This window comes from Argopecten irradians, unplaced genomic scaffold, assembly GCF_041381155.1.
Source record: "Argopecten irradians isolate NY unplaced genomic scaffold, Ai_NY scaffold_0625, whole genome shotgun sequence".
NCBI classification, from domain to species: Eukaryota; Metazoa; Mollusca; class Bivalvia; order Pectinida; family Pectinidae; genus Argopecten; species Argopecten irradians.
Genome location: NW_027188092.1, coordinates 5,108 through 7,652, shown reverse-complemented (window position 1 = coordinate 7,652; position 2,545 = coordinate 5,108). Strand labels below are relative to the sequence as shown.

Here is a 2,545-nt window from a genome sequence, read left to right as displayed (position 1 = left end):
CTCCCAGATACCCCTGTGGCACATGCTCGAAGGCAGTGACATGGAAATCAAATGCAGTGTGTTGCGACACCTGCAACGTTTGGTACCATGTTGACTGCCAAGGGATAAATAAATCCCAACTCAAGCACTTGGATCACAGTGGTGTAACCTGGGATTGCCTAAACTGTGGTCTTCCAAATTTCTCCTCCACACTCTTTGATACATCCCCAACTGATATCTCAAACAAATTTTCACACCTACATGATACAAGCACCCTCTCCAGTAGTGATGACCCTAAAAGTCCCGGTCCTCCCAAAGCATCCTCCTCACCAAAAAAAACAAACCACCTCGCCCAACACAAACAACAGATTCATCAAACCCACTAGGATAGCTACCATTAATTTCCAATCCATCTCCAATAAAAAACCCGAACTGGAACACCTGCTTCACACACTCAAACCGGACATAGTAATATGTACAGAAACATGGCTCAACAATAACATCCCATCCCACGAATATTTCCCATCACACTCCTACACAACATACAGGAAAGACAGAACTCCAAACAAAAAAGGACAAAGCCACGGTGGAGTTCTGATAGCAGTAACAAATGCATACCACTCAGAACATGCAAAAGAACTAGACACAGACAACGAATCTATATATATTAACATCAACATGACAAATTCACATAACCTAACAGTAGGCGCATACTACAGACCACCCTCAGACAAAGGAAAATCAATCGAACACCTCGAAGACTCCATAAATAGAATAGGCCAAAACAATAACACAATAACATACATCAGTGGAGACTTCAACCTACCCCATATAGACTGGCACACCAACACCACCACCCCAAGCACACCACAACCTAAGCTACACCAACACCTACTTAACATCATCAATGACAAGTCTCTCACTCAAACGACAGCTTCCCCCACTCGTGGCGAACACATATTAGACCTTACACTAACCAATAGGCCATCCATCATCAACAAACAAGAAATATTACCACCACTAGGAAAATCAGACCACGACATAGTTTACACCGAAATTGACGTCCGACTAAAAAAGATCAGAAGACCACCTAGAGACATCCTCATCTACAATAAAGCCAACTGGGACAACATAAAGACTGACCTTGAACAATTAAATACACAACTGGACGAACGATCAAACGACAACATAGAGGAGATCTGGCACTCCTTCAAAACAACACTAAACAAATCCATAGACAAAAACATACCCACCAAGCACATCACACACAAATCCAAACTCCCTTGGATAACCCGCCCCATTCGCCAACTCATAAACAAATCCAAACGCTTACACAAACAGCATAAATCCAAACCAGAAATCAAACATAAATATAAAGCAACAAAATCAGAACTACAAAAACAAACCAGAAACGCATACCTCAACTACCTAGAAAAAATGATAACAGACATACCAATAGACGAACCTCGATCCTCACACCCTAACAAAAAACACAATCCCAAAAAACTTTTCTCGTACATAAAAACAACTAAGAAAGAGAACTCTGACATCACAGCCCTACGGAAAGACGGACATCTATTGACGGACACAACTGACAAAGCCAACATCTTAAACCAACAATTCCAGTCTGCTTTCACACAAGAACAGAATACAACCATACCTGACAAAGGACCTTCACCACACCCAATTATGCCAGACATCCACATAACACAACAGGGCATACACAAACTACTGAACAATATAAACCCGCATAAAGCAACTGGCCCCGACAACATCCATGGCAGAATATTGAAAGAACTCAAAGACATCACAGCTCCAATCCTTACAAAAATATTTACATGCTCACTCACCACAGGAACACTTCCCACACGACTGGAAACACGCAAATGTCAATCCCATTTACAAAAAAGGCGACAAATACAATCCCGCAAACTACAGACCAATATCACTCACATGCATCACATGCAAATTAATGGAACATATAATCACCAGCGCCACCATGTCACATCTGGAAAACAACAACATACTTTACGACAAACAACACGGCTTTAGACCTTCCAGATCGTGCGAAACCCAACTGGCCACGTTCATACACGACCTCACACAAAACCACAACAACAACACGCAGACAGACATCATAATCATGGACTTTGCAAAAGCCTTTGACAAAGTACCACACAAACGCCTTCAGTACAAACTCAAATACTACGGTATCACAGGTAACACACATGCATGGATAACAGATTTTCTTTCACATCGCACCCAGACAGTAATACTTGAGGGCAAACACTCACACAAAATACCAGTAACATCCGGAGTCCCTCAAGGAACCTGTCTGGGCCCCATACTTTTCTTAATATATATCAACGACCTACATGAATACATGAAACACAGCACCCTTAGACTTTTCGCAGACGATAGTATCATTTACAAGACCATACACAAACAAGAAGACACACAGAAACCACAACACGACCTTGACAATGCAGGACAATGGGAACACGACTGGCTAATGCAATTTCACCCCGACAAGTGCAACGTCATCTCCACTACCACCAAACGCAAC

At 42.1% G+C, this 2,545-nt stretch overlaps 1 protein-coding gene across 1 annotated transcript; it reads left to right on the top strand.

Annotated features, from left to right (window-relative positions):
- The first annotated feature begins 240 nt into the window (after positions 1-240).
- On the top strand, positions 241-2,031 carry LOC138313271 (uncharacterized). Its single transcript, XM_069253786.1, has one exon. It carries the CDS (start codon positions 241-243, stop codon positions 2,029-2,031), a length of 1,791 nt encoding a protein of 596 aa, XP_069109887.1.
- The last annotated feature ends 514 nt before the right edge of the window (positions 2,032-2,545 follow it).